Genomic DNA, 27159 nt, shown 5'->3' on the forward strand with positions numbered 1-27159 from the left:
CTCATCTATGTTTCTAACTCTCTATCCCTCTCCCTTCCTCTCTGTAAAAAAATCAGTAAAATATAGTTTAAAAAAAAAATTCTGCCCTAACTGGTTTGGCTCAGTGGATAGAGCATTGGCCTGCGACTGAAGGGTCCCGGGTTCGATTCCGGTCAAGGGCATGTACCTTGGTTGCAGGCACATCCCTAGTAGGAGGTGTGTAGGAGGCAGCTGATCAATGTTTCTCTCTCATTGATGTTTCTAACTCTCTATCCCTCTCCCTTCCTCTCTGTAAAATCAGTAAAATATATTTTAAAAAATAATAAAAAAATATTCTGTCAAACTACTTAATTGTATTTAGTTTTGTTTTCTTCTTAGTCCCAACAGTCCTGCTGTATTAAGTTTCCACTTATTAAGATTCCATTGTAGTTACTTAAAAAGTATTCTCTTATCCACAGAAAATATACACTAAAGTCTTTGAGGGTGATGGAACATCAGCCTTGTACTTTACAATTATTTACAAAATGAAAGAATTTCTTTGTATTTCACTTGTGATTTTTTTCTGTAAAGTTGTCAATCTCAAAATGTCAGTTTTTTAAAATTTAAAATTAAGGCAAAGGCCTTTGTCCCAAAGAACCTATATGCTAAGTTAAGAAAAAGTAAAAAAGAAGGTGAAGACACATATATTAATATCATCTCCAAAATTTCTAAGAAAAAGAAATTATAACAAAACATAAGGTGTTATCTTGTGATATATTAATTATTTTGAAAGCAACCGGGAGGAACATATGAAAGACCTGGACACATTACAATATTGGAGACACTCAAGGATTTATGGTATGAGTGTTTTTCAAACCACAGGTCATGACCTAAAAGCAAGACATGATATAAATTTAGTGCGGTTAGAATAACATTAAAAAATGAAATAGAAGGGAATGAAAAAGGATGGCATCTAACCTTTATGAATGTTAACTCTTACAAAACCAGAAAGTTTTCATATCACCTGTTATCTTCTTTCCCTTCATGAAAGAACAAAGCAAAGAGATTTTGGCAAGAAACCAGAGGTGTTAAAATCTGAGTGAGGACTCAGGTTTCTTCCCTCTTGGTGGAATAATTTTCCCACGTACTCTACCCCCACACTGGGGAATTCATCAATTTTAAATATTTTAGTTGTATACAAATACTAAAAATTATTAAATTACCAGTGTGTGGACTTTAAGTGGAAATTACAAACTTCAAAAAAGGAGAATGATCACATGGCTGCTACACATCTATGGAGAGCACAGCTTCCTCTCTTGGGGAAAAAGTAGATAGGAAAAAAAGAAGTTCTACTTCACATATTTTAAAATATGAAGGAATAAAAGGTCTCAAGTAATTTAAAGGTATAATTCCTTAATAAGAATAAAACACAGAACAAGGAGGTTTCAACAACATAGATAAAACTGCACTGTAGCTAAACATCTTCCAAGCTTTCTCAGGAGACAGGTCTCTCAGGCGTCAGGCCTGGAGGACCAGGTGGATGGAGGTTCCATTAGAAGAGAATGTAAAACAGGAAAGACACAGCCAGCCTTGAACACACAATGCAGAGAAAGTAACCGAAGAAAAACACTAGTGAAACCCCACAACCAAAAGTTTAAGGAGCTAGCAGATGAAGAGGAGCTAATGAGGAAAAAAGAAACTACAAGACTGGGAAGATGAGGATCAGGAAAAAGTGGTGACAGGAAAGGGTTAAGCACTCTGCAGTCAAAAGCAAAGTAAATATCTCAAAGTAATGTGAGATTATAAAGCTAACTTACAAGGCATTTTAGTTCCCTTAAACTGTTTATGGTAAGCCAGTGTGCTAGCTTTTAATCTCCTAAAGAAGAACCATCATAATTATCTAGTTAAAAATTCATATTAAACCAGTCTTCCAAAAACAATAAATTTGTAGTTAATCTCGGTAATGTGTCAAACATTAGTGTGGTGACTTCTTTTGTTTTTTATTTATTGCACATGATTTCCCCCCACAAGCTACCAATAAAGACTTGCTTTTGAAGAGAAAAGGGGCAAAAATTGATTCAAGAGTGTATTATAAATCTGTCAGTCTTCTTCTGAGTTTTACTCTTAGATTTGCTTTCAGAGTTTTTGATGGAAGTGAAGCAATTATTTTACTTCACTTTCTTCACATCTGTAAACTGCCATGTTCACAATAAACAGCTTATTTTCATCTTGTGACTTGTGTAGTACACAGGTTTCTACTTGTAGCTAATCACGACATTAATTTTTTTAGTATCGTAAATCTTGAATCTTACATTAAAAAGGTAATACTACGAAAAGTATTGCTTTATCTTAATCATCTACAGAGCAGGTTAGGCAAATAGTAGAGTCTCATAAAAGTTCTGTATTTTTTTAAAATAAAATTTATTACATGACTTACAGGAAACACAGAGAGAGAAAGGAATGTGTTGTAATCCACAATATCCAGAATGTGGGAAACTCTGTAAGTGGCTCTGTTTCTTCAGCAAAGAAATTGTAAAAAACAAAACAAAGAAGTGTTCAGAAATATAGATTAAAAGATACTTAAGACTAAATGTAATGCCAAAATAATAACAAATAGAAGAAAAAAAGGGCCACTTAAAATACATATCAACCAACTATAGTATGTGCCCCCCCCCTTTTTTTTTAACAAAACAAATAAAAGCTTTAAAAAATACAATGTGGCCCTTCTTTTAATTTCAACCTGAACACGTTAACTCTAAAAATACATTTACTAAACTACAAGGGAAATTTCCACTTTGGCTATTTGATTATGAAGGAAGTATAGTTATTTTTTAGGTGTGAAACTGATTTTGTGTTGTCTTAAATACAAAAATCTTTGTGTTATTAGATATATAAATTGAAATATTTACAGATGAAGTGGTGATTAGCTGGACAAGAAAGCTAGATGCATGATGGAAGAATGATAAGCAATGAAGACTGAAAAGCAATGGGTTAGATGATCAAGTGTCATAAATCATCTATAATAATAAAAGTGTAATATGCTAATTAGACCAGATGTCCTTCCGGATGAAGCCGGGGCTGTGAGGGAAGCCTGGGTCCCAGATGCCAGAGGGAAGCCCAGGACCCGGGTGCCAGAGGGAAGCCAGTACCAGCAGCCGGGAGAAGGAAGGCCTACTCTTGCATGAATTTCATGCATCAGGCCTCTAGTACTAAAATATCTGGACTTTATGCTGAAAGAATTAAGGAATTAGTAAATAATCACATATAGAGAAGTAACAGGATCAGATTTTTATATCAAAGTTTGCGAAGTGATTCCAATAAATATACCTGAATACTGGATGACAAATTTATGAAAAGGTCATACATGAAATAAAAACATGTAATATTCAACCATCAATTATTGTATATCAGTTTGTGTTGCTTTTTCAATGCTGTATTGTTCAAAAGTTTATCTATTGCATCCAAACACAAGTATGTTTTTAAAACCACAAACCTCACCCAGTTCACTATTGACTGACAATACTATTAGTAAATATATTGAATTCATCAGTCCCTAAATTACCCGTGACACTGAAAGCTATTCAAAACATATATAAAAGGCTAATATGCAAAGTGTCCCTGGGGTGTGGGGGGGCGCTGAGGGATCAAGGAAAGGAGGAAGCCAGAAGGCGGGGAACCTGATTGGCCCTGATCACCCACCAGGCCTAGGGACCCTACCCGTGCACGATGTCATGATGTCACGCACCAGGCCTCTAGTTCAAAACATAATATTATGATTAAGGGAAAGTTTTTGAGTCAGCTTGCCCTGGGTTCTAATCCCAGTTTCATCATTTACTTGGGCCTCAGCTTCCTCTGAGGAAATAACCTATCTACCTACTATGGCTTAATAAGTTTCCCTACTGGAAAACATTTGCACCAGTTAGACTATATGACCCAGTCTGTTCATCATCCCATGTAAGTGAGTACTCTGCACCTCTCAGATTATATCTATTCAGGTGCAATATTTTCAAGGTGATTCCATCTAGTAATAGGCCATCATTATTCTTGATGGTCTGATTATCTAAGAATGTTTTTAAACTGTGAGCCATCAATTCAGTGAATAGCCCTTAAGGTTACATGGTTGGTAAGTAGCAGAAAGGAGTTTTAAACCCAAGGCTGCTTAACCAAAGTTACTATTTTATTTTATTATTAATGTTTAATTATGCAATATTTTAATAGAGAAAATTAAGACCCATGAAACAAGATTAAATAGATATAGTATTTGCTTTTTATTTTAAATCTGTCATTTAAATAAACAGGGATAGTCCTAGCTGATTTGGCTCAGTGGGTAGAGCCTGAGGACTGAAGGGTCCCAGGTTTGATTCTAGTCAAGGGCACATGCCCAGATTGCAGGCTCGATCCCCAGTACGGGGTGTGCAAGAGGCAGTCAATCAATGATTCTCATTCATTGCTGTTTCTCTCTCTCTCTCTCTCCCTTCCTTTCTGAATTCAATAAAAATATTTAAAAATAGCCCTAATCGGTTTGGCTCAGTGGATAGAGTGTCGGCCTGCGGACTCAAGAGTCCCAGGTTCGATTCCGGTCAGGGGCATGTACCTTGGTTGCGGGCACATCCCCAGTTGGGGGTGTGCAGGAGGCAGCTGATCGATGCTTCTCTCTCATCGATGTTTCTAATTCTCTATCCCTCTCCCTTCCTCTCTGTAAAAATTCAATAAAATATATTTTTTTTAAAAAATTAAAAATAAATAAATAAACATATATACTATAACTATTCCATTGCGTCCCCTTCCTTCCTCAGTGTTTATGAACTATGCCTCTAAGATCAGTGGTTCTCAACCTTCTGGCCCCTTAAATACAGTTCCTCATGTTGTGACCCAACCATAAAATTATTTTCGTTGCTACTTCATAACTGTAATGTTGCTACTGTTATGAATCGTCATGTAAATATCTGATATGCAGGATGGACTTAGTGGTATTTTAATACATTTAATGTTTTAGTAATAGAATTAAGGATATCTATGTATAAAATTTCATTTAAAATAATTATAAAAATAAATTCATTTTTTCATTTAATTAGGGTAGATATTTTTCTTTATAGTTCAAATTACTATGTACATTTAAATGTTTATTACTAAAATAGCTTTCAAATATTTATAATCTTTCTCATTCTTCTTTCACTTCAAGATAAAAGAAATCTTTTTTTTTAAATCCTCACCTGAGGATATTTTTCCATTGATTTTTAGATAGAGTGGAAGAGAGAGGGAAAGACAGAAAGAAATATCAATATGAGAGAAACACATCGACTGGTTGCCTCCTGCACACACTCTGACCAGGGCCTGGGCGAGGGAAGAGCCTGCAACCGAGGTACATGCCCTTGACTATAATTGAACTTGGGACCCTTCAGTCCACAGGCCAATGCTCCATCCACTGAGCCAAACCGGCTAGGGTAAAAAAAATCTACAAGATCCTTAGCAACTCACTTGTCTTTCTCAAATTATGCAAAATCCCTTTAACTTACCCCAGTCTTAGCCAACATTTTCCCTGAAGAAAAAATAAATTTAGAAAGCACATTAAAACAAAGGTAAGGTAACAGATTCTAAGAATGACAGAGGGGGAACTCATAGCTGTTTACAGATAGGTCAATGCTCTTCAAAGGACATCCTGACAATAAGAGAATAGGCAAAAAATTGTATGCCAAGGTTAATTACTAATTTTTTAAAAAATGACCCTTCCCCAGTGCCAAAAGAATGTACTACTCCTCGCTCTCCTAGAACATGCTCCAGGTGCACGGGAATTCTCCGCCTGACACAGTCTCACACCCACTTGCAGAGGCTGCCTGGGTCTATATCTACTCCCTAGATTTGTTCTCTCAAGGAATTTCTTGTTTGGCAAGGAATATGTATTGCTCGTATGCAGTGCATAGGCCAGAGAGATAGTGAGAGAAAAGGTGGAGCTTGGCTGTGTAGGCGGAGGAGTCCACATGTGGTCAGAGGCCCCTGGAGGTGCAGGATGGAACTGGGGTAGAAATGGAATGTAAATGGCCCGCTTCTGCCACACTCTGGATGTGGGACTCCAGAGTCCAATCATTCTACATCCAAACCAGCACTTGTTTGTCAAGAAAGAAGGATAGAACATATTTAAGAGTTTACTGGCTTTATATACAACATTTAAATATTCTGACATACAGTATGAGAGCTTCCATTTGTACTCTTTTCCTGCGGCTCAGAAATATTAGGACAAGCCTGCACAAAAATGAGTGAAGAAACAGTTATGTAAGAAAAAGGATAAAAAGGAACTAGGATTAGGGAATCTCTTTTATGCTGTGTCACTAAAAGCTACATAGACTACACAGATATCTGGGCCTCTACAACTGTAAACTATTTAAAACTTGATTAATGATTAAAGTTCCTTCTATTTCTAAAAATAAATGTTTAAAAACCCTTAGAGCAAGAAATCATTATTAAACAACAAGCTGACTTTATAATTTATAAAGCACTTTCAAATTCATTGTTCATTATCACATTTACTAATCAGAAATGCCAGCAATATAGAAATACACGTTACAGATGAGAAAACTGCAGAGACGGTACCTTGCCTAAGACCACTATCATGGTAAATGGCAGGGTCGAGACTTGAACCCATTTCACCTGACTCTAAATTCAGTGTTTGTTCCACTTTATCAGAGACTTACACATGAAAGCCCACTTTCAAAAGGTTAACTGTCCAACACTGGAACTGAGAAACAAATGGCTGATGCCAAAAACAAAGATGAAAACGACCTAATTCCTCTCTTTCATAAACAGCTTATTTGTCTGATGACAAAAACTCATGCATTCAACTTCTGAGTCATTATGGCTCAATTCAGTAAGCGATACAACCACATGAGTAACATGAAGAAAGTGCTGATGATATAATGTAACAGAGTTGATAGCGTTTTTTAAAATAAAATACAGTTAACACTTTGGAAATCAGATTACCTGATTTAAAAAAATAGTGATGATTCCTGAAATACTTCAATATCTAAGATGACTATGATTTAACTTGAAATTATAAAATTATTTTAGAACATTATATAAATAATTATTTAAACAATTAAGTAAAAATACTAAATTATGTATTACAAAATCATAACTTTGTTATCTTTTCCCAATACCTGCTTTTCTCAAATCTGTGTTCAAGTCTTGGGTCTGTGACTTATAAGCTGTTGTACCTTGAATCTGGTTTCTTTATTTATAAATTAAGATGTCACCAGTAACATCATAAGATTATTGTGAGGATAAAATGTGTTGACATAGCCAAACCGGTTTGGCTCAATGGATAGAGCGTCCGCCTACGGACTGAAGGGTCCGAGGTTCGATTCCGGTCAAGGGCATGTACCTGGGTTGCGGGCACATCTCCAGTGGGGAGTGTGTAGGAGGCAGCTGATTGATGTTTCTCTCTCATCGATGTTTCTAACTCTCTATCTCTCTCCATTCCTCTCTGTAAAAACTCAATAAAATATATTTAAAAAAAAAAAATGTGTTGACATATAAAAAGTACCTAGCAGCCCTAGCTGGTTTGGCTCAGTGGCTAGAGCGTCGGCCTTCGGACCAAAGGGTCCCAGGTTCTATTCCAGTCAAGGGCACATGCCCGGGGGGGGGGGGGGGGCGGCATGCAGAAGGCAGCCAATCAGTGATTCTCTCTCATCATTGATGTTTCTATCTCTCTCTCCCTCTCCCTTCCTCTCTGAAGTCAATAAAAATATATTTTAGAAAGTACCTAGCACAATGCCTGGCATAGGGCTGGGGTTTACCAAACAATTGTTGAATAAATGAAAATTTTGTGGGAGTTTTATCCCCCCCAAAATTGTTTTTATTTAAATTACTTAAGTATACATTATTGAGAAATCTGAAACCATAAGGTCCAAATAGCCCAACTCCAATCATTTCACTCTAGACCACTAGACAATTCCTAGTATGAGAAGCAGAGAGAAAAGACTGAGCAGAAATTATTTTTCTGCTAAAAGATAAGATACTCAAACATGTTTTTTTATAATGTGAAGTCATAAAATCATAAAACAGTCCCTTGTTAATTCTTTAGTTAAATATTTTCTAATTGGCCTCATGGTTTATAGGCAGAATAATGGCCCCCAAAGATATCAACTGCCTAATCCCCCAAATCCGTGAATGTTAAATTACATAGCAAAGGGGAATTCAGATTGCAGACAGAATTAAGGTTGTTAATCAGCTGACCTTAAAATGGAGGGAGCTTATCCTAGATTATCTTAAGGGTAGGTGGAAGAAAAAGGCGGATGAGAGTCATGTAATGAAGGCGGAAGAGAGTCATGTAATGAGAGGATGACTCTATCAGCCATGCTGGAGTTGAAGACAGAAGGGAGCCACAAGTGCAGAATGTGGGCAGCCTCCATAAACTGGCAAAAGCAAGAAAATGAGTTCTCTCCTAGACTTCCAGAAAGTAACGTAGCCCTGCCAACGGCTCATTGTGAGATCCATTTCAGACTTCTGACTTCTAGGGCTGTAAGATAAGTTTGTGTTCTTTAAAGACACCAAATTTGTGATAATTTGTTGCAACAGTATTAAGTAACTGATATCTGGCTGTAGATCATGTCCAGCTTCAATATTCACACACTCTAAGACAGTGGTTCTCAACCTTCCTAATGCCACGACCCTTTAATACAGTTCCTCATGTTGTGGTGACCCCCAACCATAAAATTATTTTCGTTGCTAATTCATAACTGTAATTTTGCAACTGTTATGAATCGTAATGTAAATATCTGATATGCAAGATGTATTTTCATTGTTACAAATTGAACATAATTAAAGCATAGTGATTAATCACAAAAACAATATGTAATTATATATGTGTTTTCCGATGGTCTTAGGCGACCCCTGTGAAAGGGTCTTTCGACCCCCAAAGGGGTCGCAACCCACAGGTTGAGAACCATTGCTCTAAGGCAACAGAGGGTGATGTAGGCTCCATGGTCCTACTGCTTACATCTGAATCCTTGGTGTGCCATTTACCAGGTGTCTGACCCTGAGCAAGCATTTAACCATCCTATCCTTCAAGCCTTTATCTGTAAAAACATTAGATGATAATATCTACCTCCGACCTGTTCTGAAGATTAAATGAGAAAATATATGTAAAGCCATAAACATGAGTATAGCTGCTGAATATTCATGATTTATTTGTACTTATCTATATATATAAAAGCCTAAGCAATCAGCCAACCCGCCAACTGGTTAACTGGCCAATTGGCCAGTAGCTATAATACACAATGACCACCAGGGGGCAGACACTCAACGCAGGAGCTGCCAAGCTGCAGTCACTTGGCAGCAGCGGTTTTCAGATGAGGAGGGAGCCTGATTCCAGGGTGCATCACCTGAGAACCGCCCTCCCGTAATCCAGGACCCCCCAGGGGATGTTGGAGATCTGGTTTCAGCCCGATCCCTGCAGGCCAGGCCGAGGGACCCCACCAGTTTACAAATCTGTGCACTAAGCCTCTAGTTATTCATAATTATACAAATTTTCAAAGGAAAGTCTGTACATTTACCTTGATTTTCTAAGAATCTGTCTAATCATAGAAGCATACTTTATCTGGAAAGATATTCATCGTCCAAAATAAGCTGGTTAAATAAATTATGGTATTCTACATAATAAATTATGGATTTGTGCACCGGTGGGGTCCCTCAGCCTGGCCTGCCCCCTCTCACAATCCTGGACCCCTTGGGGGATGTCAGACTGCTGGTTTCGGCATGATCCCCATAGGCCAGGCTGAGAGACCCTGCTGCACCACGCCTCTAGTATGCATATAAGATCTTTGGTTAATCTCTTCCCGTCCCCCTCCCTCCCCCGTTCCCTCTGAGACTCATCAGTCTGTTCCATGTTTCCATGCCTGTGCATTGAATGTCTGCCCCCTGGTGATCAGTGTGCATCATAGCTAACAAACGGTAGCTTAGGTTTTTATATATATAGATTAGAGTCCCAGTGCATGAAAATTCATGCACTGGAGGGGGGTCCCTCAGCCCGGCCTGCCCTCAGGGGCAGTAGGTGACCTGGCGATCAGGGGAAGGCGACGCCCCCATCACACCTCTCCTGCTGCCACTGCCAGCAGTGCAAGCCTCGGCCGGCCCTGGTTACCTGAGCCTCGGGTGGCCCTGGGAGGCTGGGTATCGCCATCCGAGGCTTACCTGTGCCTCGGGCCGACCAGGGGCAGCTGGGGGCGCTGAAAGGACTAGGGGTTTCTGGAGGCAGGCTGTGCGCCTGCCGCCCCAGCGGGGCTGAGGGTTCTGGGCACCGCCATCTGTGGCTGTGGGTGCCGCCATCTTTGAGGGCAGGACAGTCAATTAGCATATTCCTTATTGGCTGTGAGTGCTGTCATTTTTGGGGACGTGACAGTCAATTAGCATATTCCCTCCTTATTGGCTGTGGGCGCCATCATCTTTGCAATGGTGTGAGGGTCAATTAGCATATTCCCTCTTTATTAGATAGGATTATACAATCATTAATATGGTGTTATACTCTTCTAATTAAGGCCAAGATGGATTAACAGAAACTGGATTTACCTTCAGTCTTGAAACAACTGAAAAATCAAACAAAACATATAAAACAATAGTTTTTAGACACTGGACATCAGGCAACCCATGACAGTGATCCCTAAGAGAATGGATGCAAATGAGCAGGGCTGACAAGGAGCGTGTTTTTCAGCGGCAGAACAAGGAGAGCAGAACCCCAGGTGAAATGTCACAGTACCCCTGAGTAGAAGAGACAGACTTGAAGTCCAGGGAAGCCAAGGAGGCTAGTTTCCGGGCAAGGTCTGGAGGGGAGTGAGCTTCACAGGAAAGACCTCCAGAGATCTTCAGAAGGTCCCCTCTGAGGCTTCAGATAAGTAACTAATCAGCACTACCAGTTTGTAAAGAGACTACCCAAGGCCCAGGAAACAAACCGCCTGAAAGGAGCTGAGACCTCACTATGGCCAGGAATAGTACATCTTTCCATCAGCCATAGTGAAAATCCTTCTATTTCACAAGGCACTGGACAGAAAACATGGCTATGGTGGCAGCAGTGGGAGGAAATTAGCCTTAGGCTATACACTGGTCTAGTCCAGCCTAATGAAGTTTCAAAAACAGATCTTATCAAGATAAACCAATTTCCAAGAAACCGTGTTCCAAAACAAAACTCAAGAATATTTCTGGAATGTAAAACATTGCATCACTCAACAACGAAAAAACTCACAATTTGTACCATCCATTCAAAAATTTTCTAGCATGCAAAAAAAGCAGGAATATACCAACCTACATTGGGGATGAGAGGGGGTAGGAATCAACCAATAGAATCAGACTCGGAAATGACACAGAGAATAGACTTAGTTTATAATTAATTTAAGTAGCTCAAAAGAAAAGGCCCTGCTTTCTTGGCTCTGCCATTTACAAAAGCAATTGGACCTTAGTTGTATATTATATGTACATGATATAATATGTATCTGAATAATCAAATAATTAGAGACTATCAAAACATTATGAAACAAAAAGCTAATCTAGAAACTTAGAAGAAAACCTACTTTTAAATAGATGGGTCAAATCACTCATTCCAAAACACTAAGCTGGAGGGTTAAGTGAAAGTGCTAGAAACTGACAACCGAAATTGAATCAGAAATGCAGAGAACAGCTCTGAAATTCTAAAACAGACCAATGGGGAAGCAGGACAATTTTTAATTTGAGTTCAAAGGCTAAGGATCATCTTATTCATTTTCGAACCTCAGTGCCCAGCATAATCTCTTACATCCGGCAGATATCTAGTAAGTAATGAACAAATAAAAGCAGTAAAAATGCAACATTTCCAAAACACAGATATATAATAAAATTCACTCCTTGCATAATTTGTAAGGTATTACTTGCATAATAAATGTGCAAGGTAATATTTGCATAGTTGACTACAGGAAATTACCAGATTTTATTAAACTGAAAAGTACAGTTCAAGCCTCCTCCTAACTGTGTGCTTACTACATTTGTCCATATATTACCCACACCATCTTGTATTAAAATAATTCCATAATTTAAAATCATTTCAGTCCTATTACCCAAAGAAACCTGATCACCCATGTAAGTATTTCAAAGAAACTTTATGTTCATGTTATCATTATAGAAATAAAGTTAATGGCTCAGTGGCCCCTAACACATTATTTTCAATTTCAGACATTATAATAAGTAAATAACTATGTAGTACTACGGGATCTGGAAGTACACCTCACCAATCAAATTAAATACAACAAAATTTGTATTTAAAGAACCACTGTGAAGTTTGACTTGAATCTCATGCTCTTCACATACTGTACTAATCCACTAATTTCTCACCAACAGATGCCTCTTCCTCACCCTTGGAAGTTCCTTCCTGTTCACCTCTCACCCTAAGTATGCACGCCACAGACTAACAGCCTTAAAGCTATTGCGAACAACTACTTTCTGTTACTGTTTCCTGGAAGGCAATGCAGAGCTCAACTCTTCTACAAAACAGCAGTACAGAGTTTCATAAAGGTCATTAGAACTAGTTAATATTCCACACACTTCCAAACAGCATGAACTCTATGATTCTAACTTTGTTTCTTAAAAATGAACAAAATATGTAGGTACAGGGGAGAAGCGAGACAGACAACAAATCTCATTGGAAAAGTACACACTAAAATGTCAAGAGTGTTATCTTTTGGTAGTGATATTACAAATAACTTATTTTTCATCTGTTTGTTTTCTATGTGGTCCAATTTTTTAAATAATAAACATATTAAATTTCTTAATCAGAAAAAACCCAGTATTTTAAATGTGCTTCAAGTAGTATTTAATTTTTTTTGAAGTAGTATTTTAAAGTAAAATTCAGAGAAAAAACGCCAACAAGAAATTATAAATAATTATGTATATCCCAAAATTCTATTTCCTGTTTTGATTGCTATTTCAGCTATCCCACATAATACTTTTCACTGCTATAGAACTTGTACATTAATTATAATTTACATTGAGATCACAGTGATCCATGTAATTTCCACTTCCCAAACAAGATACAAATGAAAAGATTTTTGCATTACAAAACAGTAGAAAGTATTTTAATAATAGAACAATGAAAAGTTTATAGTATTAGTCTCTCAAGATTCCTTTGCTCTAAAAAGAGATAAAAATAAGTGAATATATGAAACTAGACCACCAACTTACACCATACACAAAGATAAACTCAAAATGGATGAAGGACTTAAACATAAGACAGGAAATCATAAAAATACTAGAGGAATCCAAAGGCAACAAAATCTCAGACATATGCCAAAGCAATTTCTTCACTGATACTGCTCCTAGGGCAATGGAAACTAAAGCGAATATAAACAAATGGGACTACATCAAAATAAAAAGCTTCTGCACAGCAAAAGAAACCATCAACAAAACAAGAAAGCCCACTGCATGGGAGAACATATTTGCCAATGTTATATCCGATAAGGGTTTAATCTCCAACATTTATAGGGGACTCATACAACTTACAAGGAAGATAAACAACCCAATCAAAAAATGGGCAATGGACCTAAATAGATACTTTTCAAAAGAAGACAGAAGGAAGGCCAAGAGACATATGAAAACACTCAAAGTCACTAATCATCTGAGAGATGCAAATCAAAACGACAATGCCATACCATCTCACACCTGTCAGAATGGCTATCATCAACAAATCAACAAATGACAAGTGCTGCGAGGATGCGGAGAAAAAGGAACCCTCGTGCACTGCTGGTGGGAATGCAGACTGGTGCAGCCACTGTGGAGCACAGTATGGAGTTTCCTCAAAAAGTTAAAAAATGGAACTCCCATTTCACTCAGTGATCCCACTTCTAGGAATATATCCCAAGAAATTAGAAACACCAATTAGGAAGGATATATGCACCCCTATGTTCATAGCAGCACAATTTACAATAGCTAAGATTTGGAAAAAACCTATGTGCCCATCAGCAGATGAGTGAATTAAAAACTACGGTACATCTACACAATGGAATACTACCCTGCGGTAAAAAAGAAGGAGTTCTTACCATTTGCAACAGCATGGATGGAGCTGGAGAGCATTATGCTAAGCGAAATAAGCCAGTCAGAGAAAGATAAATATCACATGAACTCACTCTTTATGGAATATAATGAACAACATAAACTGATGAACAAAAACAGACCCAGAGACAGAGAAGCATCAATCAGACCGTCAAACCTCAGAGGGAAGGTAGGGGAGGGTGGGGGTAAGGGGGAGAGATCAACCAAAGGACTTGTATGCATGCATATAAGCCTAACCAATGGACACAGACAACAGGGGGGTGAAGGCATGAGTATGGGACAGGGGGTAATGGGAGGATAAGGACACAAATGTAATACCTTAATCAATAAAAAAATTAAAAAATAAGTATGTTAATATTTTCTCTATTATGTTTTCTAAGTACTTACATTTAGATACACTTGTTATAGCATGTCACCTTTTTTCCCTTTCTCTTTTTTAAGTGGCAAAATTCTAAAGTCAATTACGTAAGAAATTAGAGGCCTGTTGCACGAAAAGATTCGTGCAATAGGCCTTCCCTTCCTCTAACTGCCGGCACCGGTTTTCCTCCAGCACCCGCACCCGGGACCCAGGCCTTCGCTCCGGCCGAGCTGCCTTCAGTCTTCGCTGTTCCGGCCGGAGCCGCCTTCAAGCCTTTGCTGCTCCGGCTGGAGCCGCCTTCAGTCTTCTCTCTGGTGCTTTGCGCCTATGTATGCAAATTAACCACCATCTTTGTTGGTGGTTAATTTGTATATCTCGCTGATTGCCAATGGGAGGCGTAGCGAAGGTATGGTCAATTACCATGTTTGTCTATTCTTAGATAGGATGTTCTCAGCAATATTCATTGTTATTATGATTGAATTCAGGGTACTCTAAGACATTTGAAATTATATCCACAACTTCCCCACCTCAGCTGGGGAATAAGAAAAATCAAGATTTAGAAATATTCTTTGCATATCCAAAATTTCTCTGAAGTATTTTAGAATTTTAAATAGAGTGCTTCCCATTAATTTTCAAACAAACTAAAGAATACACGATAAGGCAAAAGTAAGTTTACAGTTGTGAGTACATGAAACAGTGTATTCTTGTATTATTATTATTTATTAATTATTGTACTATTTTTCATACAAACAACTGTAAACCTACTTTTGCCACACCCTGTATATTATTTTGGCTATAACAAATATATCTCATTTTTAAACTTAAAAAAAAATTTTGTTGTTAATTCTCACCCAAGAATATTTTTTCCATTGATTTTCAGAGAATGGAAGGGAGGGGTACAGAGAGAGAGAGAGGGGGCGGGGGAAGAAAGAGAAAGAGAGAAAGAGAAATATCGATGTGAGAGAAACACATTGATTGTCTCCCACATGTGCCCTGAACAGGACTAGGGATTGAACTTGCAAAACAGGTACATGGTCTTGACCGGAAATCGAACCCGAGACCCTTTGGTGCATGGGCCAACACTCTAACCACTGAACAAAACCAGCCAGGGCCCTTTTTCAATTTTGATAAACCAAAAATTCTGCCACGCTATTATTTTTTAATCTTTTAACTTCTATACATATTTAATAAAATTAATTTAGTCTGAAATGAAATTACTGTAAATAAGAGAATTTTTTTAAACTTAAAAAAAAGGTTTTTTCCCATAGAAACTGGGGAAACACCATAATAATTAAATAAGAACTCCTTATTAATATAACATTTGGGCTATTAGTAACCATTACCATTCAGAACATGTCAAATATTATATAGAATAAAACTTACATGCTCTGCCAAAATTTGTCACACACTAGACATATTAAACCATTTGAATTTCACATATTTAGGGAATGTGAACTATAATTCAGTACACATTAAACCAGTGGTTCTCAACCTTCTGGCCCTTTAAATACAGTTCCTCATGTTGTGACCCAACCATAAAATTATTTTCGTTGCTACTTCATAACTGTAATGTTGCTACTGTGATGAATTGTAATGTAAATATCTGATATGCAGGATGGTCTACTTAAAATACCGTATGATTTCACTTATATGTGGAACCTAAAGATCCATATAGATCAGTGGTTCTCAACCTTCCTAATGCCACGACCCTTTATACAGTTCCTCATGTTGTGGTGACCCCCAATTTCATGGTTACAAATTGAATATAATTAAAGCATCGTGATTCATCACAAAAACAATATGTAATTATAGATGTGTTTTCTGATGGTCTTAGGCGACCCCGGTGAAAGGGTCATTCGACCGCCAAAGGGGTCGCAACCCACAGGTTGAGAACCACTGCATTAAACCTATATGCAATCCATAATCATCATAATAATCCCCTACCTTCTCTACCAATCCACCTCTGCTCTTCACTCCCACAATCACAGCAACTCCCAAATATCACTCTTTAAAAAAAAATTTTAATTGATTTTTAAAGAGAGACAGACATACATTGATTGGCTGCCTCCCACCGGGGATCAAACCACAACTGGATATATGCCCTGATCAGGGATAGAACCCGTCACCTTTTGGTCCACGAAACAGTACACCAATCAACTGAACCACACCGGCCAGGGCCCAAATATCACTTTTAATACAAATAACAGGAAACTTGAGAACAGACTTTCAGTAAGTCAAAAAAATATTCCAACTGGCCGCCCTTTATCAATATTTGAACACGTAATAAACTTTGAAACAAAAAGGTGAGACTTATGAAAGGCTTCTTATGATGGGTATAAAAAGAATTTCTCTTAAGATATGCTCGTATTAGGGGCTACTTCAGTTATTTATAATTATCCTCCATTTATTCCAACTCTAAGGGAGTCGAGTCTTTACTTCTTTGTAAAAGCAGAACATGTTTAGAAAAACATGAATTAAGGAAAATTTAAACGATGACAAGATCTTAGAATAATAAAATTAAGAAAAGTTTATAAATTTCAGGCTTCTTAACATTACCTATATGCTACACACATTGATTAGTCAAACTCGTCAGAAATCTACATACATAGTGAATAGATGACACCAAATTCAAATCAGCAGAGGTTTTTCCCAAGGTCCAACTAAGATGCCTGATTCTCTTCCAGTAGAGGGAGCAAAATCATAATATTCCACTCAGGCCACAGAAAGAAGGGCAGGGGAAGGTTTACAAGTACCTTTTAAGTATCTTAAAATATACCTAGACATTTTAAAAATTGTAATAAAAATACCATTTGAAACAGAACTAAAATCAACCTAAAGGAAAAGATAAAGGTTTTATCTTCTTCAAACACTTCAAGGCTTTGAAATGAGAAAATGGTCCCTAGATACTTAATTTTAAGAACGATGGCATATTTCATTGTTCACCAAATCTCACAGGTAACCAAGGTATTGAAATACTAAGAATCCTTATTTTTAAAAGATTACAGAAAATGATAAAATATTACATTAAATACATCTTTACAGTATATATAGTCACATGACAAGAACTATAGGAAACAAAGAAAAGTGTATTTCACTACCCTAAAACAATCTATTCCTTCCAATATTTTTTTCACATTCTGTGAAAATTAAACAACATATTAAACAGTATATTTTCAAACTGTGATAAAAACATTTTATTATGCCGAAGCCGGTTTGGCTCAGTGGACAGAAGCGTCAGCCTGCGGACTGAGAGGTCCCGGGTTCGATTGTAGGTCCCGGGTTCGATTGTGGTCAAGGGCATGTACCTGGGTTGCGGGCACATCCCTGGTGGGGGATGTACAGGAGGCAGCTGATCGATGTTTCTCTCTCGTCGATGTTTCTAACTCTCTCTATCTCTCTCCCTTCCTCTGTGAAAAATCAATAAAATATATTTAAAAAAAAACATTTTATTAAGTACTTACTACATACTAGGCATGCTTCTAAGTACTGTTACATGTTATATCTCTTATAGACCTTACCAAAGCCCTATTAGATCCTATTCTTATTCCTCATTTATACTTTTTATAAGAAGAAGCTAGTGAAACACATCGAAATTATATAAATGGCTAAAAGTCACAAGCTACTAAGCAACAGGAGCCAAGATTCTAACCCAAATTGTCTGGTACCAGAGCCTACACTTTTTAAAAAATATATATTTTTATTAATTTTATTAATTTCAGAGAGGAAGAGAGAAACATCAATGATGAGAGAGAATCATTGATCGGCTGCCTCCTGCACACCCCTGGGGATTGAGCCTGCAACCTGGGCATGTGCCCTTGACCGGAATCCAACCCGAGACCCTTCAGTCCACAGGCCGATGCTCTATCCACTGAGCCAAACCAGGTAAGGCCAGAGCCTACAATTCTAACATTAACCACTTCACAGTGATTGTAATTTTGAATTATGCTTTTCCCCGGCTATTAACAAATTCTCAGTGTCAGTCTTCAAAGTCATATTTTTAATGCCTAATTAAAATCTAATATGGAGATAATAAAACACTATGCTGCCATTAGTTGTCCCTTATAGATATAGTAAAATAAATTACTTTGTGAACATATTGCTTTTTGCTATGTTTGGATGATTGCAACAAAGTATTTTGATACTCAATTATGCCATCCAATTTCTTTCCAAAATATTTGTATCAATTAACAAAACTATATAAGTTCCAATTTCACCATAAATTTTCCAACATTCAGAATTAACATTAAAAATATTTTTCTAATAGGTGAAAACAAAACCATGCTGCAAACTGAATTATTAAAGGTGCATATTATTCTGAATGTTGTTTGCTAATTCAATTTCTTCTTTTGTGAATTTCAACTTATATGCTTTATCTACTTATCAACTTAAAAGTTTGCTTATGGCCCAGCTAGTGTGGCTCAATAGTGAAGCACTGACCCATGAACCAAGAGTTTACCGGTTTGATTCTGTGTCAGGGCACATGCCTGAATTGCAGGCTCGATCCCCAGAGGAGGGTGTGCAGGAGGCAGATGATCAATGTCTCTCGCTCATTGACATTTCTTATCTCTCTCTCCCTTCCTCTCTAAAATCAATAAAAACTATTAAAGTTTGCTTATCAATTCACATGAACTTTTTATAAGAATATTAACCCTATGTCCATCATATGCAATAAAATGTTCCCAATATTGTTTTCCTTTTTTTTTTTTTTTTAAATATATTTTATTGACCTTCCACAGAGAGGAAGGGAGAGGGACAGAGAGCCAGAAACATCGATGGGAGAGAAACATCGATCAGCCGCCTCCCGCACATCTCCCACTGGGGATGTGCCCGCAACCCAGGCACATGCCCCCGACCGGAATCGAACCTGGGACCCCTCAGTCCGCAGGCCCACACTCTATCCACTGAGCCAAACCGGCCTCGGCTGTTTTCCTTTTTAATGGTTATTACATTTTTACTTTTTTATAATAAATCCTTTAAAGGCAATTATAGTTGAAAGTTACAAAAGAGGCCTTAAAACCTTATACTTTTTTAAATGTAAGAGTCCATTGCATTGAGTACATCAATGAAATTATTTTCAAATGTAACTCTGTTAAATAGGAAACTGTCAAAATCTGCATACTCATTTAATAGAACTACTGAGTTTAACCAATTTTGATTATGTCTCATATAAAATTAACGTAGTAAAAGCCCACCCTTCCCCAAATTACCAAAATAAAAGCTTCATACCTGTCGCTGTAAACATAGGCGATTTCTGTCATGTAAATGCTGATGATTAGAAACTGATGAATGCCAGCTCCGAGCCTGAGAATGAAACTGAGTTTGAGCCACATCAGAAGGCCGTGTTACAAGATGTGAAGTAAAGTGCCGATCAAGGTCAGGATCTAAAACATGACTTGAATGATCTTGCCCAAACGCTGACTCATCAAACTGGGGAAGGAGACCCTCCTGGAGGAGGTCTTCTGGATCAAGTCCTGTGAATGGCTCAGTTTGAGACTCCACTGGATGCAGTAAATTCTCTTCTAAAGATGAAAAGCCATTAGTTTCTACATGATCATTGAAATGGCCCATTTGCGTTCCTGAGTCAACAGGATCCTGGAAGTTCACGTGCACAGGAGATAATTTTGAATTGCTGTAATTACCCTGAGGATGTGTTGAATGCAACATTTGGAAATTACTTGAATTCAGTGATGTGTTGGGATTGAGCATATGCTGAGTAGATTCTTGCTTGATTCCCCGATGAGGTGAAAAGGAATTACTTCCAGAGAAATCAGATAAAGTCTGATTTGTATGATTGGGTGCAAGAACAGCAGAGGACTGGAGAAGACTATTTGGTGATACGTGATTACTAGAAAAGGAATAATGTGAAGAAAACTGCTGTGAGTTACTGACAGAACAAGATGTCATATTTGAAGAAGGTCCATTAAAATTTCCTTCTTGCCGGTTGCTACACTTGAGAAAGTGCACTGAAGGATTTGATGTTTGAGAAAACTGTTGCATCAAAAGAGACTGCTGTGAAGTAGATGCATTGGTAATCTGTGGTGGGTGGTTGACACTGACTCTGTGTGGACCAGAAACATTAACATCCATAAAATTTTTAGACTGGCTGACAGAATTTTGCCCTGGGTTAAGATTATTCCTGTTTTGTTGCGAGCGCAGTGAAGTGCACTGTGTGTGTTGTTCATTGGCCTGAAATAAGGCAAAGTCATGGTGTGCCACAAAGCTTTTGTTTTGATGCATAGAGTGAGAATGTCCTTGTTGGTGGAAAGGAGACCCATTCTGATTTGAAATGCTAGTAGCTGTCTGATGGCCCCACATTGGACTGCCATCTGCTACATCTGGAAATAAACCATTGGGTTGGTTTTGGGGGTGGATTGGAGAACAATTAAACTGAGAGTGTGGAGATAACACATGTTCAGCTGGGCTACCAAAAGACTGATTAACCTGATGAAATTTCACTGAATCAAACTGATTTAACTGTTCATAATCAGTCATCTTCTGATGCGTTGGAGTACCTTGAACATGATTCAATGAGTCTATGTGCAAAGGTTCAAATTCTGCACCCAAGTTCAATTCATCAACTAGTGAAACAGGTCCTGGTTGTACAAATGCATCATCTGACAAACCTTCTAAGGTCTCACTAAAAAGATTGGCATCATCAAAAAAGTCCATCATTGGATCTGTCATCTTGAAAAATTCACTAACAATCTGGGTTATTCGTTCCAAAGGAAGTATCCACTTCTCTGTAGTAGAAATTATTGGATCATTTCCAAAAGTCATCAACTAATCCGAGACAGGTCCATGTTCATTACTGCTCTAGGTAACGACATGTCATGAAGTGTCAGAATCCTAGAAAAATAAGAACAAAAGCAATTAAAGTTTAATAATGAGTACTCATTAAAGTTCTATAAAATTTATATAGAACATCATTTATACACATCACCAAATAAAAACATGATTTAAAAACATATAATAAATTATCCTATATAATAAAGATGTAATATGCAAATGGTCATTACATGGTGAAGTATAATGACCGACCGCATAACGACTGGATCACAGATCAGCAGAAGGGTGGGGCAGCGAGCTACAAGTGGGCGGTGGAGAGCTATAGGAGGGGGCAGGGCTGCAAGTTATGAGGGAGAAATGGGGGGGGCGCGGAGGGAGCTATAGGAGGGGGCAGGGCAGCAAGCTATGAGGGAGGCATGGGGGGAGGGCGGCGGGAGCTACAGGAGGACAGCAGCGAGCTACTGGCGCATGGATTTGTGCACAGGGCTACTAGTATATTATAAGAGAATGTAAACTTGAGAATGGTATGTCAGACTCTCTCTCAAACCATGAAATGGCCATCGTTCCCTAAATAAATATATATGTATTATACTTCAAAGTTATGTCTTTTAAGAAAGCTGACATGAGATCCTCAAATTGATGTTTCTCTATCAAATCAATTTTTAAAATGTTATAATGTAAAACAAAACCTCTTGATCCTTAATAGATACTACAAAAGTTAAGATTCGAAAGCAGTTCTTTTAAGCAATATTTCATTTTTATTATTCTAAGAATGCCCTCACTAAACTGTATACTTTAAAATGTAAATCGTAAATTTTGTTATATATATTTCACACACGCAAGCACAAGTAACTCAGTTATACAATTTAAAGTTTAATTCCATTATCTCTCAGTCAAAGAATCCTACTTTCATTGATAATTCATTCTACAAGGGGCCTTAAAAGCATAGCAGTTAAAAGCATAGGCTCTGCAAATATTCTGGTTAGGTTGGAATCCTGGTTTTATCATTGATTCACTATGTAATCTTACACAAATCACTTAATCATTTTGAAGCTCAGTTTTTTCACCTGTGAAATGGAGATTATAATAGTACTGTACTGATCTTATAGGGCTTTTGTAAATAATCAATATCAAGCACTGTGTAAACACTGTTTTCAAATTGTGCTTCTTGGATTGCTGGGAAGGAAGAGAGGGCTTTAGACCTCCCCTACCCCCATTTCCTCCTCAATAAAAAAGATTCCAAACACGAGTATTCTTATTTTACAATCTGAGCTTTCACACAGGATTTTTAAAAAGCAAAGGATTCCTTGGCTAAAAGAACTGAAAACATCTAATGCTTATACTATTAACATCCCCTATGCAGATAACCATTTACTAAATTCAATTACTTACATATTGTTGGCATTCACACTTAATTTAGTTTTACTTTGAATCTAACAGAAAGGAAAATCTTTAAAACACAATGTCATCTCTATTCTTGGTAAAAAAAAATGTTTGAGGTCAATTAATTTGGGGCTGATACTGAAAACAGATTAGAAGTTTCCTAGTTGCTGAGTCAGGTCAAGTTGTTTAATTGAAATAGTCCTGAACATCATTTATACACATCACCAAATTAAGTATAAATATATATATGGAAAACAGGAAATTGACTTAAACGCAGAATTTTCCAAAGTTTGAAATACACGAAAAACTGAGACTCAGCTTGATGATCACCATCTAACTTGCAGGGTTTAGAAATCCATTCATGGTTCCTAAACTACAGTTAGATGCTAATTAGTGTAGCTCTCCCTCTCCGACTTACCTCTTTTCTGACATCCCAAGAGCCTAGTTATTCGTTCAAGCCCTCCCATCACTGAGCTTCTCCAGACCTCCTCAGGTTCTTTTGCTAATAATCTCCAACGCTGTCCCCTTCATCTCCTTCAATTCCTGTCTTTGACCACTAAGAAACACTTACCATCATTAAGCCAAGCAGAAGCTAAACTCAAATGCTATCTTCTATATAAAGCTTCCAATCGTCCATGCACCCCCACCTCATATACTATTTAGGTTTTGAGAGCTTAAAAGAACAAGGCCTATGACTTAAACTCAGGTACCACCTACCTCTGTGCTTGGTCCATATTAAAGCTGTTTAAATGTTTTCTGAACTCAGTTTTATTAACCACTCTGCCTTCTGGATATTCTCTTAGCTTCTATGACACTACACTGTCTTTGACTTGCTTTCCTATGGCTTTTCCTGCTTATTTAAAACTAAAGGCCTGATGCACGAAATTCGTGCAAGGGGCTCTGCCCTCAAAGCTGCAACGGCTTGCCCCAGCTTCATCGGGAAGTTCGTCTAGCTGTCCGGTCTAATTAGCATATTATGCTTTTATTATTGTAGTTTGATAGATACCAGTTTCTATGCAGTGATTTCATTTCTATCAAATCCACTTACTTAGCACTTCAAATTCAGTCAAATGTTGACACATCTTCAACATACTACTCTCTAAAATGTGACTTAACATTCAAATCCTTGAGAAACCCAATTCCACTTTTCTATTAATTACTCCTTTATTTTTGTCTTACTACTGGTATAAAATAAAGATATAAAACCCAACTGCCCTCCTGGAAGTTTCTGATCAACAGCATCCACCTAGTTCAGGAAGATGTCTTTGATGAAGTTATTGGTATGTATTTTTTCGTTCTTCCCAAACCATTCCCCTAAAATAGTGTACTATTCATTCTATTTTTAAAACCACACATTTTTAAGGATCAAGGAAATACAGTGTCTCTTATATACAGTGACTATAACTTTGAGAATACAAAACGTTTTATTATAACCTGTTATAATCCAACAAGCAAAAACAACGTTTTTGGACTGAAAATCTTTGTATGTGCTATTGCACATTCCTTTCTATTATGTCTCTCATCCCTGTAAAAATATGTTATCCATCATCAAATATTCTTTTAAAATTAAAAATAAGAGCACAAGATTTTTTAAAGATAGTGATCCTATATAATAAAAGTGTAGAATGCAAATTATCCCCTCAACCGGGAGTTGTCCTGGAGTTCGACTAGGGGGCAGGGCTGGCAGGGTACAGGAGGGAGTAGCCAGCTGGCAGCCAGCAGCCACTAGGGACCCTACCAGTGCACAAATTTCATGCACTTGGCCTCTAGTATTTTAATAAAACCACATAACTGAATATGGAGGAACCAGCATTCTCAAACACTGCTAAAAGGGGTGTATACTGGAACAAATTTGGAAATCTATTTGGCGTTATTGCTAAAGTTAAACATATGCAAACCTATGGCCAGCTTTTCAACTTGCAGTAAAATATACTCCATAAGATGTGTGCACCAATTGATAAGTACAGGAAGGTTCATTTTAGTATTCACAATAGTCCAAAACTGAAACCATGTCCATAATACCTTAGAGTTAACAGCAATGAGAATGAATTACTCCTGAATGGAAAAACATATATTAGTATCAGATATAATATAAAGCAAAGGAGCGTATGTAGCTTGATCAGTGTGGCTCAGTGGCTGAGCGTTGACTCCTGCACCAAGAGGTCATCAGCTCTATTCCTGGTCAGGGCACATGGGCTCAGATTGTGGGCTCGATCCCTGGTTGGGGTGTGCAGGAGGCAGCCACCTGATGTTTCTCTTTCATGATGTTTCTATCTCTCCCTCGCCTTTCCTCTCTCTCTGAAATCGATAAAAACTTTTTTTTAAAAAAAGAGCATATACATGATGCCATTTACATAGAGTTCAAAAACAGGGAAACTACTCTATGGTTTTAGGAGTTAGCATAATGCTTACCTCTGAAAGGCTGAAAGGGTGTGATAACTGGAAAGGAGTCTGAGGGGGTCCTCTGGGGTGCCAATAACTGTAACATTCTATTCCTTGACATGGGTGGCTATTTCAGAGATGTGTTTACTTTATAGTATGTCAGATAGCATATTCTTATGATTTATATATGTTTCTGAATGTCCATTATAACTTAAATTTTTAAAAAACCTAACTGGAACAAGATTAAGCATATAAATAAGTAAATATTTATAAATCACCATTTAGAGTATATGTCACTCATAAAAACATTGATAAACAAATAAAGAATGGTCTCTGAAAGTACATAAGTAAACTCTGCATATTATTGATTTCAACACACTTACTAAAGCAAAAGTAATGAGCAATCTTATATTTGGACATGCAGTGAATTCATTAAATTATGCAACCTCTGAAACAAAATATTCCCTAATTCTAGAAACCTCCGGCAACTGTTTTTCTGTACATTTCTTCATCTGTAAAACAGACTACAATAAGTGCACCAAGTCTATAATCTTACATTCCTAGATTTGTTTTAGGTAAAGCTGCTCAGTTCCAGGAATAGACGAAAAAATGTTAATGAATAGATATTTAACTGCCTTTTTAAAAACAAACACTGTAAAGATAACATAACTGAAAAATATAGGAACAGACTGAATTCTAGTCCATTAACTGCATAGTGGTGGGGGGAATTTTTAATTTTCTCTGAGATAAAGCACAAAATTTTAAAATAAAACATATTTTATGCAAGATCTAACACCTAATTATTATTCCAATCATTATTTACTTCATCTTATAAAAGAAACTAACAAGATATGTTAGTAGTTATCTTTCAGCCATTGATTTCCAATAGAAATATACTTTATACTGCTGCTGCTTAATCAGGTAAACTAAACTAAAATGACCACTGGACAAGAAAAATAATCTTTTTTTTTTTCAGATTTCAAACCATGTCCCTTTGTTACAATAACAATGTTTTAAAAGGTTGGTCTAAAAAAAGTCTTTAAGTATAATTTTTTGAAACTCTTAATAGTCAGTTAACTTCAGCTAATAATGCCAAATTATAACAAACATTGGTAGTTGTAGCTAATTGATAAATAATAGCTACTAATGAACTGAGCTATAATTTTCACTCATAAGCATCAGAAGTCTCATTAAAAATGATAAATTTAATATCAGGCTGCCTATAAGCTGATGACTTTAAACGGTGCTACTTTCCTGAGAACATCAAGACTTTTTGTATTCTACATTATCACCCAAATAATATGCAAACCCATCTAATACTACTTTCAACTTAATTTTTACTCAAACCTTCATGCCTGATAATAATCTATATTAATATTCACAAACTTTCAAAAACGGAAATGCATTGTTAAAAGGTAACATCATTTCAGTTATCAATTATTCTAACATAAATAAGAAGCTTGCTTCTTCCTCTCAAAACACACACACAATGAATATGACAGTATGGTATCATACATATAGCTAAACTTAACCTGGGGCGCCTATCACGCAGATAAAGGCAGTCCCCACTTTCAGAAGAACTTGTCTGGGAATGGTGTTCAAAACTTCCTTTCTTGCCAAACCTTATTTTCCCTTTTCTTCTATCATTTCTTCATCTCAGTAAATCTCATCACCACCTATCTAGTTCCTCAAGCCAGGAACTTGAAGGTCATTTTTGACACCTTTTCTTGAACGTCCAATCCATCATGAAGCTGTCATTTCCCTACCATTCCTATCTCCTCTTTCTCTCTATAACAAATCAAATTACACTTATACATACTTACGCATGTAACCCTTTCCTTCATCTCTGCATATGCAACTCCTAGTTCAAGCTAGCACCATGTCTTACTTCAGCAATTGTAGTAGTACAAGGTCATTGCTTTTGCTCTTCCTTTTCCCAATCCATTCTCAAACTGAAACCTTTAAAATTCAAATTAAAGCGTATTACTCTTTTGATTGCAATGCCCTTAGTAAAACCAAAACATGTCCTGCAATGCCCTGTACGGTCCATTCTCTGCTTATCTCATGACATCTTCCATGGTTTTCCTCTATTATTTCCTCTGCTACCATGAACTTCTATCATTTCTTCCAACATTAACAAGCTTTTCTTGTCTTCATACATATTTTCTCTTCGAGAAAACTCTCTCTTGTCTGGCTTCTTCTTCTTTATGTCTTGACATAAATAGCACCAC

At 37.2% G+C, this 27159-nt stretch overlaps 1 protein-coding gene across 13 annotated transcripts in view; it reads right to left on the minus strand.

The window, feature by feature from the left end:
- CHD9 (chromodomain helicase DNA binding protein 9) overlaps nt 1-27159 on the minus strand; it is a 159808-nt gene that overhangs the window by 79570 nt on the left and 53079 nt on the right. For 11 of the 13 annotated variants that reach the window (XM_059668047.1, XM_059668041.1, XM_059668040.1 and 8 more), the window contains one exon: nt 19604-21223. In XM_059668047.1, the coding sequence (XP_059524030.1) occupies nt 19604-21154 (1551 nt within the window). In that variant the 5' untranslated portion in view covers nt 21155-21223. Of the gene's footprint in view, nt 1-19603; nt 21224-27159 lie in introns of those variants that run through there. The other 2 variants (XM_059668050.1, XM_059668049.1) reach the window with 1 other exon arrangement.

This window comes from Myotis daubentonii, chromosome 15 (assembly GCF_963259705.1).
Source record: "Myotis daubentonii chromosome 15, mMyoDau2.1, whole genome shotgun sequence".
NCBI lineage: Eukaryota > Metazoa > Chordata > Mammalia > Chiroptera > Vespertilionidae > Myotis > Myotis daubentonii.